This window comes from Hemitrygon akajei, chromosome 28 (assembly GCF_048418815.1).
Source record: "Hemitrygon akajei chromosome 28, sHemAka1.3, whole genome shotgun sequence".
Taxonomy (NCBI): Eukaryota; Metazoa; Chordata; class Chondrichthyes; order Myliobatiformes; family Dasyatidae; genus Hemitrygon; species Hemitrygon akajei.
In genome coordinates, this window is record NC_133151.1 from 20544824 (window position 1) to 20558890 (window position 14067).

The window sequence follows — 14067 nt, forward strand, 5'->3', positions numbered from 1 at the left end:
CCGTGAAAGAATTAATTGTAAATAAAAAGTTATCAAGCACCATCACTGGGTGCTCTGAAATTGGCGGGCGGTTTGAAATTAATCGGGCGCCAATCACAGTGTATTCCGATTGGATAAAGTCCGACCGCCAGTTAACAATTTCCCATTTTGTCGAAAATTGTTATTCGCCGCCAGCCTGCTTGAAATTAATAAACCAATCGCAGCAACTAGTTCCTTTAATAGACAGTCGCTGTTCAGCCAATCATAATCGATGGGACGGCCCTTCCCTGCGGTATAAAAGCCTGTTCTGGAGCCTGTTTCGTCTATCTTGTTCCTGTATTTCAGCCTGTGTTTTCACTCCCGAAGCGGAATGGCCCGCACCAAGCAGACAGCGCGCAAATCGACTGGCGGAAAAGCTCCTCGCAAACAGTTGGCGACCAAAGCGGCGCGGAAGAGCGCCCCTGCCACCGGCGGAGTGAAGAAGCCTCATCGCTACCGGCCCGGCACCGTGGCTCTGAGGGAGATCCGGCGCTACCAGAAATCCACCGAGCTGCTCATCCGCAAACTTCCCTTCCAGCGCCTGGTCCGGGAGATCGCTCAGGACTTCAAAACCGATCTACGTTTCCAGAGCTCGGCCGTCATGGCCCTGCAGGAGGCAAGTGAGGCTTACCTGGTCGGGCTCTTTGAGGACACTAACCTGTGCGCCATCCACGCCAAGCGAGTCACCATTATGCCCAAGGACATCCAGTTGGCCCGCCGCATCCGCGGGGAGCGCGCCTAAGCCCAGCCTGCACACCGAACACCAGAAAAGGCTCTTTTAAGAGCCACTACCACGGCAAAGGAAAGGGCTGTAGCTTGCTGATCATTATTGTAGTAGCGATCTGCCTTCCCGATCGGTTTTGCACTAATTGACCCCGAGCATCAGTTCGGTGCAGACAGGGTAATCCAGCGAGGGATAGGAGATAATAGACAATGCACAGTAGGAAGTAGGCCATTCGGCCCTTCTAGCCAGCACCGCCATTCACTGTGATCATGGCTGATCATACACGATCAGTACCCGGTCCCTGCCCTCTCCCCATATCCCTTGACACCGCTATCTATAAGAGCTCTATCTCACTCTCTCTTGAATGCATCCAGAGCTTAACGCGCTTCCCTCCCTGTCAGGATCTCATCTGGCCCTTCAGTTCTCCCACAAACCTGTCATGTACAACTGGTGCGGCTGTTACCGTTTTGTTTGCTTTGGACATGGGGATACGTTATTGCCCGCTGTGCTTGGAGTGGGAGCATGCCGACGCGAGGGGTACAGTGGGGGATTTCAGGGGGGTGGTGACTACCAGGAAATAGTGATTTTTTACATTAGATTTCACTCTCGTACATTTTTGGTATTGGTGTTTTGTGTAAATTAACTATGTAGTTTTGTAGCTGGGGCCTGAATGAAGGTCAGTCGGCAATGCCACCGGGTAGTTTATCACATATCCTCCCGCTGCAGTCCGTCCCCAGAGACGGATCCCTCTCTCAACACGCCCCCTCCCCTCTCGCATAGGTTTCAGCAGTTCCCAATCAACTCAGCTAAATCTCCGCTGGTGTCAATGTCTCAGTCACTCTCTCCCGGATCGGAGAAGGAATTGGGCCTGAAACTGCCCACATCCCATATCTCTCAATCTCAGCTCGGGAATCCACGTCTCATTTCAGACACTGAGACGGCACGGCCGCACCAAACGTCAGAGGTACCGGTAATCTCGGGTTCCATGTGAGAAGTTCCCCCGGAAAACTCAATCGGACCCGGCGCGGGAATCACAACACTCTGAATCAGCTCTTTTCTGAGATGTGGGTGGCTCTGAGAAGAGCCGTTGGGTTCAGATACACACAAATGGTGTATTCTTAATTCACTTTTTGACTGCTGTCTTCTTGGGTTTTGCGGATTTCGACTTCGGCTTCTTGGCCGCCTTCGTCTTCGGGGCTGCGGCTTTCTTGGGGCTCTTGGGCTTCGGCGCCGCTTTCTTAGCCGCGGGTTTCTTAGCTGCCGCTTTCTTAGCTGCTGGTTTCTTAGCCGCTGGTTTCTTACCTCCCGCTTTTTTAGCTGCTGGTTTCTTAACTCCCGCTTTCTTAGCCGCGGGTTTCTTGGCGCCAAGCTTCTTACTGGGAGATTTCTTTGCCGCTGGCTTGTTCGCTTTCTTCACCACCTTCACGGCAGTTTTTCCTTTACCGGATTTAAAGGATCCCGAAATACCCGAGCCCTTGGCCTGAACCAAGGAGCCGCTTTCCACTCTCCTCTTGATGCTCATTTTGACCTGGTGGCGACGTTTCACCACATCGACACCGCTGCCGGCCAGAGCCTTAATGATGGCCGTACCGGACATACCCTTCCTATCGTGACAACCCGCCACGATCTTATCGATCTGTTCACCCAGCGAGGGACCGGTTGGTTTGCTCCGGGCAGCCGCCTTCTTCTTGGGACTCTTCTTTGCGGCGGCGGGTGCGGCTGGAGGAGCCGTTTCGGCGGGTGCTGTCTCGGTCATGTCGGCGACTCTGGTAAATCCTTCTCACAATCAGAACTGAATGAGAAATGAAGCGAAAGGCGGTGGCACAGAGCAATTTAAAGGCAGCGAGCGGACGGGGCGGAGACATCCTGCTGTCAGCTCCCGGCAGCTTCATTTTTCTGTGTTTCTCTCTCCTCAAAAACTCGCCGATTCCAATTCAAATCGGACGCTGCGGAGACTCGGACTAGTCCCTGTCCGTCCCTGAGCCCGGAATGTTCGCTGGAAAGAAAGTTTAATCGGGATTAAAGGCAGCGCTTTCTATTTTAACCCGTTTCCTTACTGCATTGCCGCGTTCGCTCTCCCGATCATTGACCTGTTCTCTGCTTTATGGCTGAAATATTTAATCTAATTAAATCTTTGCGGTTAATTTCCTCTTCGGGACTGAGCTGGGGAGTGAGGCGCTTCCGTAACAGAGAAATCTTTTCATTTTCTACAGGAGGCGCTGAGAAATCCTACGATGTGTTCGGACTCACAAACACAGTGACACTGGTCTAACCCGCCCGCTCCTTTAACTCACTCTCTCTGACACAATACACATTCAATGCTGGTGGAAATCAACAAGTCAGGCAGCATCAATGGTGGGAATAAACAGTCGACATTTCGGGCTGAGACCCTTCCTCAGGACTCTGGTGGGAGATGCTGCCTGACTTGCTGGGTTCCTCCAGCATTTTGTCCGCGTTGTTCGCGATTCCCAGAATCTCTTGGCGTTCTGCTGACACAATGTTCACATCTGCACCTTCATCGCATTGTACTGCCGTCAAAATAAAATGACAGATTCCTTGTCATATAACACAGTGATCAATGATTCTGATTCCAAAGAATAAAGGACGACGGACATTGTCTGACCAACCTCTCTGTGTAACTGAGAACCTCAGGGCCGGGAAACATCCTTGGAAATCTTTTCTACACTCTCCCCAGTTTAACCCCGTTTCCTATAACGGTGACAAGAGCTGTACACAATACAAGTGTGGCCTCCAGTCACTTACACAACTGTAACATAATGTCGCAACTCAGTCCCCTGACTAATGAAGACCAGCATGATAAACCCCGTTCTTCACCACCCTGTCTACCAGTGACACCACTTTCAATGAACTTTGCGTGAGAGATTTACCCCTAAATCTCTCCGGCCCATTACACTCCCTAATGACCGACCATTCACAGTGTAAGTTCTACACTGGTTTGACTTTGTGTGCAGTTTTGGTCAACAAATTTGAGGAAGGACATTTTTGCTCTTGAGGGAGTGCAGCGTAGGTTCACAAGGTTAATTCCTGGAATGACGGGACTGTCATATGTTGAAAGATTGGAGCGACTGGGCTTGTATATACTGGAATTTAGAAGGATGAGAGGGGATCTGATTGAAACATATAAGATTATTAAGGGATTGGACACACTGAAGGCAGGAAGCATCTTCCCGCTGATGGGTGAGTCCAGAACTAGAGGCCACAGTTTAAGAATAAGTGGTAGGCCATTTAGAACAGAGATGCGGAAAAACTTTTTTCACCCAGAGAGTGGTGGATATATGGAATGCTCTGCCCCAGAAGGCAGTGGAGGCCAAGTCTCTGGATGCTTTCAAGAGAGAGTTAGATAGAGCTCTTATAGATAGCGGTGTCAAGGGATATGGGAAGAGGGCAGGAATGGGGTACTGATTGTGCATGATCAGTCATGATCACAGTGAATGGTGGTGCAGGCCAGAAGGGCTGATTGGCCTACTCCTGCACCTACTCTCTATTGTCTATTGCAATGTGCACTGCCTCACCATTGAAATGCATTTATCACGCTGTGCTAAATGATCAAGATTGCCCAGTTAAATTAGAAATACAGAATAAACTAAACAGTGTAAAAGAGGATCAGGGAGGGATGTGATTCCGAAGGTGAGAATGGGAAACCTGAAACCTGATCCATTCGTGCCTCTTTTACTCTTTAACTATCTGAAAGAAATTCTTATTCCCCTTTATACTATTGACCAGTTACTTTAATAATTCATCTGTTCTCTCCATATTGCAATTTAGTTACCTTCTGTTCTTTTGAAGTCCATTAATCCTTTAGCTCCCCACTAACTTTTGTGATATTCTCTGCTCTCTCATGTTCCTTTATGCTGCCTTTGTCTTCTGTTGTTGCTGATGGTTGCCTCATTCTCCCTTTCAAATATTGTTTCTGCTGAGGGATGAACTGATCCTGCATCTGCCAAATTACTCCTGGAAACTCAAGCTTTTCATACAAAGGTAATCTGGTTAATGCTGGGGAAGTCAAAATGCCCGACTGCTGTAAGCCTGTTCCCATTACACCTCTTTGCGATTAACCAACATATCTGCTCCACAATACCTAAGCCTATTGGGAGGCCAGCAGTGTAATCCCATCAAAATCACCATTCATCATTTTATTTAAAACCTCTACTTACAAGACCTCATCAAATTCCTCACTTATTACTGTAGTGTTGGTCTCCCTAATCAAACATGCAACATCCCCCCACCTGTCAGGTAGCCTTTAAATGTTTCCCCTTCACCTTAAACAATTGTCTTGTAAATTTATGCTTCCCTACCCTGACACAAAGAGTGATTGCCTACTGATTTTGTAAACCTTTGGATGGTCACCAGACAGCTCCTTAATCTCTCTGGTGAGAAAGAGAGTCCCAGTCTGTCCAAACTTCTGCTAATAATTCAAATCCTCCAGTGTCAGTAACACCCTCATCAAACTTCCCTCCACACTTTCCAGCTTCATGACATCCTTCCTGTAGCTGGGTGACTAGAACTGTGCACAATACAGTGCAATCTCACTTTGATGATTACAGTTGTCATATGATATCCCAAATCCTGTAACTCAATTCCCTGACCAATGAAGACAAATAGGCCAAACATCATCTTCACCATCCTGACTACCTGTGTTGTCACTTCCAGTGAATGATGTTCCTGTATTCCATGGACACTCTGTCTGCAATACTCTCCAAGGAACAAGAATTTACTGTGCAGGTCCTTCCCTGGTTGGACTTCTCAAAATGCAAGAGCTCATACTTGTCCACATCAACATCCATCTGTCATTCTTTGTCCGACTTCCCCAGGTCATCTCGATCCCATTGTACTCTCAAAGAATCTTCACTGTCCACTCTGCCACCAACATTGCTGTCATCTGCAAACTCACTAATCACGTTCACAACAATGTCAGAGAAATTGTTCACATCGATGACAAATGACAGTACCAGAACCGATCCCTGTGAACGTCACTGGTCAGAGGCCTCCAACCTGAATGACAAGCTGCCACGCCCACCCTCTGTCTCCTTCCACCAAGACAATTTTGTGACGCTGACATTAGGCAGTATCTTGTCTGGCATCCTTTCTGCTACAAATGTGTAATACAGAGGAAATAAAGAATAAAGAAAAACATATCTTCCTACAGCCTACACCTCTCAGAAGTGCCGAAGCCTCAACTCCCCACTCCAATTCTGGCCCACTCATACAATGACCGCTCTCTTTAAATCTAACTTCTTTTTATTGGATCTGGCTAAGTGCCTCACTATGCAAACTATACTCTCTGGAGTCTAGAAGAATGAGGTAGAATCATATAGAAACACATTGAATGTTGAAAGGCCTAGATAGCGTTGATATGAGAGGATGTTTCCAATAATGGAAGAATCTAGGACCAGACCACACCCTCAATACAAAGATGCCCCTCTAGAATAGAGATGAGTAATTTCTTTAGTCATAAGGTGATCAATCGATGGGTTTCTTTGGCATGAAGACAGTTAGTAGGGTCTCTTTCGCAAAATGTTCATTTATATTCAGAGGCCTGGGTGGACGAGTTTTTTTCAGTAAATACGGTCGGTTCCACAGGGTAAACGTACCTTTGTAGACAGTCAGAGACCTGTGTAGCTGTACCGCGGAGAGCATTCTGACAGGCTGCATCTGTCTGGTGTGGAGGGGCTACTGCACAGCACCGAAAGAAGCTGCTGATAGTACCCAGGACATCTTTAGGGAGCGGTGCTCATAAAGGCAGCGTCCATTATTAAAGACCTCCAACACCCAGGGCATGCCCTTTTCTCACTGTTACCGTCAGGCAGGAGATACAGAAGCCTGAAGACACACACTCAGCCATTCAGGAACAGCTTCTTCCCCTCTGCCATCCGATTCCTAAATGGACATTGAAGCTTTGGATAATACCTCACTTTTCCAATATACAGTTTCTGTTTTTGCACATTTTTAAAATAATCTATTCAATATACGTAACTGATTTACTTGTTTTTTGTATTATGTTTTATTTATTATTATGTATTGCATTGAACTGCTACTGCTAAATTAACAAATTTCACGTCACATGCCGGTGATAATAAATTTGATTCTGAAATGTAAAACGCAAATGTTATTTTTCTGTGAGGCGATGGGAATCGCTCATGAAGCAACGAACAGGCGATGTTCCCGCCTTCTGCACACCGGAACGGTCCGGGTCAACCCGCAATGTGGAACCCAGACAACGCGGTTCTGGGTGATGAAGAGCGGAGTCGTTCAGTGATCGGAGATTAAATTCTCCCTCTCGGGGCTGACTCCGGAAGTTCATTTCACGACTCTGCGCCTGGGGAACCCGCTGACTCTCTGCAAGGAGAGAGAGCTACATTCGGTCGACAGAGGGGAAAACGAGCCGGGACTGAAACGAACCGGTTTCCCTGCAGATTTATATTGGTTTATTCGCGGAAGAAACATGTCGAGGCATTGACAGATGCAGGATATCAAACGGACGGAAAGCAGCCGCCGCTCAGCCCTTCCACAGACATTGTGAGTGGCTCTGAAAAGAGCCTTTGGGTAAATAGATTCAGCTTACGTCGCTTCACTTACTCGCAGCGGCTGTTTTCTTTGGCAGCAGGACGGCCTGGATATTGGGTAACACCCCGCCCTGAGCGATAGTCACCCCTCCCAGCAGCTTGTTCAGCTCCTCGTCGTTGCGGACGGCCAGCTGCAGGTGCCGGGGGATGATGCGGGTCTTCTTATTGTCCCGGGCCGCGTTGCCGGCCAATTCGAGGATTTCGGCCGTCAGATACTCGAGCACAGCAGCCAGATAGACCGGGGCTCCGGCACCCACCCGCTCAGCATAGTTGCCCTTTCTTAGGAGTCTGTGAACCCGGCCGACCGGGAACTGCAGCCCAGCCCGAGACGAGCGAGATTTGGCCTTGGACCGAGCTTTGCCAGCGCCGCCTTTTCCACGTCCAGACATTTCCACCGTCACGATATTACTCCAACGAGAATGAAGGAATGTTCAAACCGCTCCAACTGGCCCCTTTTATACCCTCTTTGAGAATGCAAACTGATGTTTGTGATTGGTGTAATCCTGCTTATTCTCATTGGTGAAGAGAAATGCTCCAATCGAAGAACTGCCTTAATCACCAATCAGCAGTCCGTAAAGGTAGAAGCGCGGAAAATAACCGTCTCCTCCCCAAAGTGCACTGAAATCTGGAAGAAAGCCCGCCAAAAAATAAATCTATTGTTCAAATGTATTTTCAAGTTAAATAATTGCAGATCTGTTCTAAGATTGGGTCTTCGCATTTCCCTCTGTTACTGAAACCGGGCACATTTGATTTAAGTGTAGTTGATATTGGAGTGTCTGGGAACTCAATTCTCTAATTTCTTTCAACCCGTAACGGAACCGAATAAAACTGACCCTCGGCTTCTGCCAGCGGTCGGTCACTGTGTGAACGTTATCAGGTTATGGAAAACAACTCTTCTCAAACTTTGACCAGAGTCTAGTCTGCAATTTTATAAAGTTATTATATGAAAGAGCCATCAGAAGGAAATCTGCAGATGCTGGAAATTTAAACAACACACACAAAATGCTGGTGGAACCCAGCAGGCCAGGCAACATCTATAAGAAGCAGTGTCGACGCTTCTCCATATGAAAGAGCCATGAGGTCTTTCAGGCTCGAGTTGAAATGAGATTCAGGAGTTACCCAACTGGAACCAATAAACTCCAGAAGCCACAAATAAAACAACAACGGCCGCAATCCTCCGCTTGGCATGGATACCGAGTGGGACGGACTGATGGGGAAGCGTGGGGGGTAACAATTCCTTGTCAGTTCAGTGGGAGTTTATTCCAACCACGATTTAGCTCTTGTAAAAGTCACCAGACATAAAGTATGTGTAATTTATTACCTAAATGCTAGTACAACTCTTTCATTGAAATTGGGAGTGGCTCTTAAAAGAGCCGTTGTGTTTTCGATCATCTCACTGGGGAGCTTTACTTGGAGCTGGTGTACTTGGTCACCGCCTTTGTCCCTTCGGACACGGCGTGCTTGGCCAGCTCCCCGGGCAGCAGCAGGCGCACGGCGGTCTGGATCTCCCGGGAAGTGATGGTTGACCGCTTGTTGTAATGGGCCAGGCGGGAAGCCTCGCCCCCGATGCGCTCGAAGATATCGTTCACGAACGAGTTCATGATGCTCATGGCCTTGGAGGAGATGCCGGTGTCGGGGTGAACCTGCTTCATCACTTTGTAGATGTAGATGGAGTAACTCTCCTTCCTCAGCCTCTTGCGTTTCTTACCTGCCTTGCCCGCTGATTTAGGCAGAGCTTTCTTGGCGCCCTTCTTCGGAGCGGATTTCGCTGCCTCAGGCATCTCGTCTGACCGTTTTAGACCCAGAAATAAGCGGAATCGGCCGTGAGCACGAGTTAAATAGGCAGCACCCAGAGCAGTATGCTAATAAGCGATGGGAATGCTTTGGATTCCCAATGGCTATTCGAAGAAAATTTTCATGCAGTCAATTCATTTCATTGGATATCTGTAATACATTCAACCAATCTGAACTCTCTCTCTCCGCTGCCCATTGTCGTTTTGGCTAACACCGTGGACTGGGACCTGGCGCTGATCTGGTGAGTTGCCGCTGCCGGTTAATTCGGCAGGAAGGAAATCTAAAATACAAAATGGACCATAAAGTACAGGCGCAGTATTCGGCCATTCGACCCATGGTGTCCGCTAGAAAAGCAGATGGAATGAGAAAAACACACACTTGATAATATGAAACGTTTATGTAATGAAACAGGGCAGCAGGAGATCGAAGGTCAAATTGTCATCATGAGAGACCTATTTCTGAGTGAGGTTGAAAGTCGAGTTTGTAGTCATATCGGAGACACAACATTCACAAAATATAAACATACTGTACAGAATTATAGATAGAAGAGAATTTGAGCAAGAATCTCAAGACAGTCCATTGCTGTATAAAGTGGTCAAAGTGGTGCTGTACTGAGGTGTGATGTGGTTTCTCCAGGTTTATTAAAGAACACAATGTCTGTCCCTGTCAGTCTCTGGTACAGTGTGAGGGTGTGGGGTTCATTCTGTACCTGTCACTCTCTGGTACAGTGTGAGAGTGTGGGGTTCATTCTGTATCTGTCAGTCTCTGGTACAGTGTGAGAGTGTGGGGTTCATTCTGTACCTGTCAGTCTCTGGTACAGTGTGAGAGTGTGGGGTTCATTCTGTACCTGTCAGTCTCTGCTTTAGTGAGAGATTGTGGTATTCATTCTGTACCTGTCAGTCTCTGATACAGTGTGAGAGTGTGGGGTTCATTCTGTACCCGTCAGTCTCTGGTACAGTGTGAGAGTGTGGGGTTCAGTCTGTACCTGTCAGTCTCTGCTTTAGTGAGAGATTGTGGTATTCATTCTGTACCTGTCAGTCTCTGATACAGTGTGAGAGTGTGGGGTTCATTCTGTACCCGTCAGTCTCTGGTACAGTGTGAGAGTGTGGGGTTCATTCTATACCTGTCAGTCTCTGGTATAGTGTGAGAGTGTGGGGTTCATTCTGTACCTGTCAGTCTCTGGTCCAGTGTGAGAGTGTGGGGTTCAGTCTGTACCTGTCAGTCTCTGGTACAGTGTGAGAGTGTGGCGTTCATTCTATACCTGTCAGTCTCTGGTACAGTGTGAGAGTGTGGGGTTCATTCTGTACCTGTCAGTCTCTGGTACAGTGTGAGAGTGTGGGGTTCATTCTGTATCTGTCAGTCTCTGGTACAGTGTGAGAGTGTGGGGGTCACAATGTACCTGTCAGTCTCTGGTACAGTGTGAGAGTGTGGGGTTCATTCTGTACCTGTCAGTCTCTGGTACAGTGTGAGAGTGTGGGGTTCATTCTGTACCTGTCAGTCTCTGGTACAGTGTGAGAGTGTGGGGTTCATTCTGTACCTGTCACTCTCTGGTACAGTGTGAGAGTGTGGGGTTCATTCTGTATCTGTCAGTCTCTGGTACAGTGTGAGAGTGTGGGGTTCATTCTGTACCTGTCAGTCTCTGGTACAGTGTGAGAGTGTGGGGTTCATTCTGTACCTGTCAGTCTCTGCTTTAGTGAGAGATTGTGGTATTCATTCTGTACCTGTCAGTCTCTGATACAGTGTGAGAGTGTGGGGTTCATTCTGTACCCGTCAGTCTCTGGTACAGTGTGAGAGTGTGGGGTTCAGTCTGTACCTGTCAGTCTCTGCTTTAGTGAGAGATTGTGGTATTCATTCTGTACCTGTCAGTCTCTGATACAGTGTGAGAGTGTGGGGTTCATTCTGTACCCGTCAGTCTCTGGTACAGTGTGAGAGTGTGGGGTTCATTCTATACCTGTCAGTCTCTGGTACAGTGTGAGAGTGTGGGGTTCATTCTGTACCTGTCAGTCTCTGGTACAGTGTGAGAGTGTGGGGTTCATTCTGTACCTGTCAGTCTCTGGTACAGTGTGAGAGTGTGGGGTTCATTCTGTACCTGTCACTCTCTGGTACAGTGTGAGAGTGTGGGGTTCATTCTGTATCTGTCAGTCTCTGGTACAGTGTGAGAGTGTGGGGTTCATTCTGTACCCGTCAGTCTCTGGTACAGTGTGAGAGTGTGGGGTTCAGTCTGTACCTGTCAGTCTCTGCTTTAGTGAGAGATTGTGGTATTCATTCTGTACCTGTCAGTCTCTGATACAGTGTGAGAGTGTGGGGTTCATTCAGTACCTGTCAGTCTCTGGTACAGTGTGAGCATGTGGGGTTCATTCTGTACCCGTCAGTCTCTGGTACAGTGTGAGAGTGTGGGGTTCATTCTGTACCCGTCAGTCTCTGGTACAGTGTGAGAGTGTGGGGTTCATTCTATACCTGTCAGTCTCTGGTACAGTGTGAGAGTGTGGGGTTCATTCTGTACCTGTCATTCTCTGGTCCAGTGTGAGAGTGTGGGGTTCAGTCTGTACCTGTCAGTCTCTGGTACAGTGTGAGAGTGTGGGGTTCATTCTATACCTGTCAGTCTCTGGTACAGTGTGAGAGTGTGGGGTTCATTCTGTACCTGTCAGTCTCTGGTACAGTGTGAGAGTGTGGGGGTCACAATGTACCTGTCAGTCTCTGGTACAGTGTGAGAGTGTGGGGTTCATTCTGTACCTGTCAGTCTCTGGTACAGTGTGAGAGTGTGGGGTTCATTCTGTACCTGTCAGTCTCTGTTACAGTGTGAGAGTGTGGGGTTCATTCTGTACCTGTCAGTCTCTGTTACAGTGTGAGAGTGTGAGGGTTTCATTCTGTACCTGTCACTCTCTGGTACAGTGTGGGAGTATGGGGTTCATTCTGTACCTCTCAGTCTCTTTACTTCACCCGTCCCCTTTCAGGATTCACCTCGCACCTTGTTTTCTCTCTCCCCTACCCCCAACTTTTAAATCTACATTTCAGCTTTTCCTCTCCAGTTCTGCTGAAGGATTTTGTCCTGAAACATTGACTACTTTTTTCCCTATAGATGCTGCATGGCCTGATGCGTTCCTTCAGCATTTTGTGTGTGTTGCTTGGATTTCCAGCACCTACAGATTTTCTCTTGTTTGTGACACAATGTTGTATATTGGTATCTCAGGGATCATGTATCTGGTTACATTGAACTACTCTGAATGGACTTTGCAGCAGAGCATCCAGAGCAACAAGACCAGACCATTGAATCCAACTCTGGGCTTGTGATAAATATGTAACTTCCCTCGAGTCTCTGTGGGAGGGTTTGAATGGTGTGTATTGTGTAGCAACATTAGGGCTGATGGAGTTGAGAATGATTTTGACTGTAGATATGTAACCAGTGTGTCCACAGTGATCAGTGATGGGGCCTCTGATCTGTCTGATCAGATTAAAATACACACGGGCTGATCAGATCACTGATGACATGAATGTTGGTGCAGTTGTGGGTGGTGAGGAAGGTTATCAAATGGACAGAACTGGATGTAGACCAGTTGGAAACAGGGACGGAGAAATAGGGGACAGAGTTTAATCTGGACGTGTGAGGAGTTTTACAGGTCAAATGTTGGAGGAAACTCCATAGTAAATGGCAACACCCTTAGGAGCGCTGATACACTGAGGGACCTTGCTGTGTCTGTACATATCATCCTGCAAGTGACATTGAAGGGAAATAAACTGCTAAGATCAAAGAGGGGGTACAGTGAGAGGATTTGGGGGGGGGTGGTCTGTGTCGGTTAATGTAATGGGTGGAAATGTCCATAATTAACGACCACCAACATTGACTTGTGTTTCTCTTTAAGAAGCAGGGCTGATGTTATGATGCAATTACGTGAAGTTTTATTTAAACTGTTTTTACATTTCTGTGTTTGGAGGACAATAAATGAGTTATGGTGTTCCTTAAACAGAAAATGCCTCATCTCATTTTATTTGTGAAAACCCACAGTAACATACTGGGTAAGAAGTGACCAGTAGCTTTCACACTGCAAGAATACCGCAGTGTCAGTCTGCAACGAGAAAGCCCGATCACATTCACTTCAGGTTCAATGGCATTGCTGACTCTGAGTTTACCACCGTTGAATGCCAGCAGGGTCACAATCAGCAGAAACTCTTACAAAGCAACCCTGTAAGTATTGTGTGTCTTCGGAGGTCTGTGGCGTCTACCTAGAATATGAAGCTTATATTAATGGAGAGAGACAAACTGAGCCAAGTCACGGCTTGATGGGCAGAGAGGAAAACAGAATTTGATGTTGTTTCCTTATGTCTGAACTCTGGCCGGTTAGAAGTGTCGTTCCTCCGAATAGTGTTCAGCTTCACTTTAACAGAGTGACATCAGACATCAACACAAAAACTGAATTAATCTTAGCTAAAATGTTGTCTTTCACCTGTTGATCTTCTTTGCAAATATTTCACAGGATAGAAAAGGCAAAGAATTTCTGACTGAGAATCTCAAACACAACAGTGTGTCAGGTCTGATGTGTCTGCCAGTTCCCCAGCATTTGAAGGCTACCAATCGTTGAATGTGAAGGAGGAAATGGTTGAGAAGACAGCACACCAGTCTGAGCAAGGAGAACCCCAATACATGGACATGTCCTTGATCTGACCTGATAAATGGCCACAGAGTTAATACCGGTGAGCTGACATTCACCGCCTCTCATTTTGCCAGGGATTCACCAGGCCACTGACCCTGCAGACACACAGCCAGTTCACACGGGAAGAGGCATTTCACCTGCTCCGTGTGTGGGACGGGATTCATTCAGTCACATGAGCCCATACAACACCAGCCAGTTCACACCAGTGAGCAGCTAGACTTGTCTCAGCTGTCTCTGTCTCTCCGTATAGCTTCACACCTGTTCTGAGCGTGGGAAGAGATTAATTCAGTTCACCCAC

The 14067-nt window shown here is 47.5% G+C and overlaps 4 protein-coding genes across 4 annotated transcripts in view; 1 reads left to right on the plus strand and 3 right to left on the minus strand.

Moving 5' to 3' along the window:
• Positions 1-310: 310 nt before the first annotated feature.
• On the plus strand, positions 311-1027 carry LOC140717475 (histone H3). The gene has a single exon (XM_073031054.1). It carries the CDS (start codon positions 350-352, stop codon positions 758-760), a length of 411 nt encoding a protein of 136 aa, XP_072887155.1. The 5' UTR covers positions 311-349; the 3' UTR covers positions 761-1027.
• Positions 1028-1857: 830 nt separating this feature from the next.
• LOC140717750 (histone H1-like) lies at positions 1858-2543 on the minus strand. The gene has a single exon (XM_073031465.1). The coding sequence runs from the start codon at positions 2496-2498 to the stop codon at positions 1866-1868; it is 633 nt and encodes a 210-aa protein (XP_072887566.1). The 5' UTR covers positions 2499-2543; the 3' UTR covers positions 1858-1865.
• A 4645-nt stretch (positions 2544-7188) lies between these two features.
• The window catches only part of LOC140717751 (uncharacterized), a 47783-nt gene continuing 40904 nt past the window's right edge, over positions 7189-14067 (minus strand). The window contains exon 3 of the mRNA XM_073031466.1: positions 7189-7734. Within this exon, the coding sequence (XP_072887567.1) occupies positions 7332-7734 (403 nt within the window). The 3' untranslated portion in view covers positions 7189-7331. The remainder of the gene's footprint in view (positions 7735-14067) is intronic.
• On the minus strand, positions 8593-9198 carry LOC140717476 (histone H2B 1/2-like). The gene has a single exon (XM_073031055.1). It carries the CDS (start codon positions 9105-9107, stop codon positions 8733-8735), a length of 375 nt encoding a protein of 124 aa, XP_072887156.1. The 5' UTR covers positions 9108-9198; the 3' UTR covers positions 8593-8732.

Bases quoted from the DNA above. Each gene is read 5' to 3' on its own strand.
- LOC140717475 (XM_073031054.1), top strand. From the start codon at position 350: ATGGCCCGCACCAAGCAGACAGCGCGCAAATCGACTGGCGGAAAAGCT.
- LOC140717750 (XM_073031465.1), bottom strand. From the start codon at position 2,498: ATGACCGAGACAGCACCCGCCGAAACGGCTCCTCCAGCCGCACCCGCC.
- LOC140717476 (XM_073031055.1), bottom strand. From the start codon at position 9,107: ATGCCTGAGGCAGCGAAATCCGCTCCGAAGAAGGGCGCCAAGAAAGCT.